Source organism: Limulus polyphemus, unplaced genomic scaffold, assembly GCF_000517525.1.
Source record: "Limulus polyphemus unplaced genomic scaffold, Limulus_polyphemus-2.1.2 Scaffold791, whole genome shotgun sequence".
In the NCBI taxonomy this organism is placed as follows: Eukaryota; Metazoa; Arthropoda; class Merostomata; order Xiphosura; family Limulidae; genus Limulus; species Limulus polyphemus.
In genome coordinates this window covers 200,074-202,424 of record NW_013666401.1, presented here as the reverse complement: position 1 = coordinate 202,424, position 2,351 = coordinate 200,074, and the positions used below count along the sequence as shown (strand labels likewise).

Here is a 2,351-nt window from a genome sequence, read left to right as displayed (position 1 = left end):
GGAAAGTCTTCTGCCGCTAAAAGAATGAAAGCACAAAGAGCAGCTAAAACAGAAGAATAACGTAATGAAAGACTTCAAGAACAATCTGCAAGACAGACTGCTCAAATACAGGAAGAGACTTTGGAACAACGTAAAGTTAGACTTCGAGCTCAAGCTGAAAGGCAGGCTACTCAAAGACAGCAATAAACTGTTGAACAGCACAAAGCCAGAGTTCAGTCAGAATTATCAAGGCAAGCTGGATATAGACAGCAAGAAACTTCTGAACAACGTCGAACCAGACAAGCACAAAAATTAAGACAAATAACTTACAGAAAGCAAGAAAAAGAGGAGCAACATTATGTACGACTTCAGGCTCAAAGAACAAAACAAGCTCAAATACGATCTAATTTCAAATAAAGCTTTGTTTGATTAAATGCTTTTTTATTTCTCGCATCACAACTTTTGTCTATTTACTGAATAATTTGCTGAAAAAATACTGATCTATACATTTCAAATCTAAATTTTCACAATGCAATGCCGGGTTACTCAGCTAGTAACTTATAACTGAAGTCAGAATATTTACTTGTTTTGGCAGAATATTAAGCTCCAGAATGCTTATTTGATGAACTTGTTTTATATATATATAGAACTTTTAATGGAGGTCCAGAAAATGTATTTATTGAACTTGTTTTCACTGAGGACCAGAATACTTATTTGTTAAAGTTGTTTTGGCATAACTTTTAATTGAAGTCCAACTAATCAGTATTGTTGCGTCAGCGAGTCACATGACTACTGTGACGCCACGTTTCTAGAACTATCCGGTACCTTGGCGAATGGTCTAGTATTTACTAGATATAGGGTAGTCGGGTATATACAAGGAGGGTGACAACGTGACGGGAGAATAATGTATTGTGTGTGTGAAGATAGTGAGTAATTGAACTGCAGTCAGAAGTATTATTGACGTTCGTTGATATAGCGTATGTTTTAGCGCGATTGTTGAAAATAAGTGTATCGTAAAGTTGTATTCGGAAAGAATAAACCAGTTTTATTAAGTAAGGACTTGTGTCGCTAAAGTTTCGTCAGAACGAAGTTACGGAAAGTTAATTAACAAACGGAGACGTAACAGTATAAAGAAATATGGCTTTTTATATTTATTATTAAGTATGACAAATGGGGATAGTTAAAGTATATCTTATTCAGTATTATTAAAAAACACAAAAAATCCATTTTACAGTTATGGTTAATTCACAAATCATTCAAAAGCTGTATCATGTGATACTTATCCTTTTTTTGGCTAAAACATCCACTAAAAAGTCATAGTTCTGCTATCAATAATTTCAAAATATCCTCTATCAGTGCTGTTGAAGTTTTTATGAATTTAGAATATTCTAAGAGGATAACAACTACAGGCTATAATTAATACTTTTTTTAATATCCTGAGCTAGCTTATTAGGACAAAGCAATAGAAATGATTATGCTATCATACCTTCACTAATATCGAGGTTGGATTTTTCTGCTACCCTTCTTCTCATTGAAGAATCAATTACAGTTCCATCAAAAACTATCAATAATAAATTTAACAGATTTGGATTACTATAAACAGATAGAAATACATTGATACATATCATTAATAGAGTAAATAGATTAAAAATAATGTTGACAAATATTTTCTATAGCTAAACTATCTGAAAAATGAAAAAAAAACATATAGTGAATTTTACAAAAATTCATTACTGGCTTACTTTCAGGCTCCAAAATTTTTTTCAAAATGTCATCATTAAAGAACATGAAATCAAATGATCTAAAGTTATAATTTTCCTACACTGAAAATGTATTTCTGACAGGTACTTCCACTCACATACATAGCTATTCTCGTTCAGTGCTGCCCTCTATTTGCAAAATGTTTTGGCATGAAACAAGCCTTTCACTCCCATACAACCCCTGATTCACATGGTTTAACTGATTCTCGTATGCAAATTATCATGCAACAATCCTCCACCAATAGTTATGCCAGAAACCTACGTGACTTCCTCTATGCTATTCTACCTAACTATCACTTAGAGTTTAGGCAGAGACGTAAGCATCAGTTGACACTGGGGAGGAAGGGTGGGAAGTGTGAGAAGTGAGTACCTGATGGAAATACAGTTTCAGTGTAAAAAAATTATAAGTTCCAATAAGGTACCTTACTTCTGTTCACTTACATAGCTAGAATCCAACACTGAATAGATGGAGAGGCCGGTGCGAGGGAGAAAGTAGAAGCATCTGAAGGACATCCAAAAGATGTGAAACTCTAATAAGAGGATTATACGAGGGTAGACCGCACCACTTCTGTACCAGGTATAGTCTTCACCAAGATGTGAAAAAGGTGTGAC

At 34.0% G+C, this 2,351-nt stretch overlaps 1 protein-coding gene across 3 annotated transcripts in view; it reads right to left on the bottom strand.

Moving 5' to 3' along the window:
- The window catches only part of LOC106460540 (forkhead box protein P1-like), a 147,591-nt gene that overhangs the window by 11,279 nt on the left and 133,961 nt on the right, over positions 1-2,351 (bottom strand). For all 3 annotated transcript variants that reach the window (XM_022387282.1, XM_013920257.2, XM_022387281.1), the window contains exon 8: positions 1,466-1,540. In XM_022387282.1, coding sequence (XP_022242990.1) covers positions 1,466-1,540 — 75 coding nt within the window. The remainder of the gene's footprint in view (positions 1-1,465; positions 1,541-2,351) is intronic.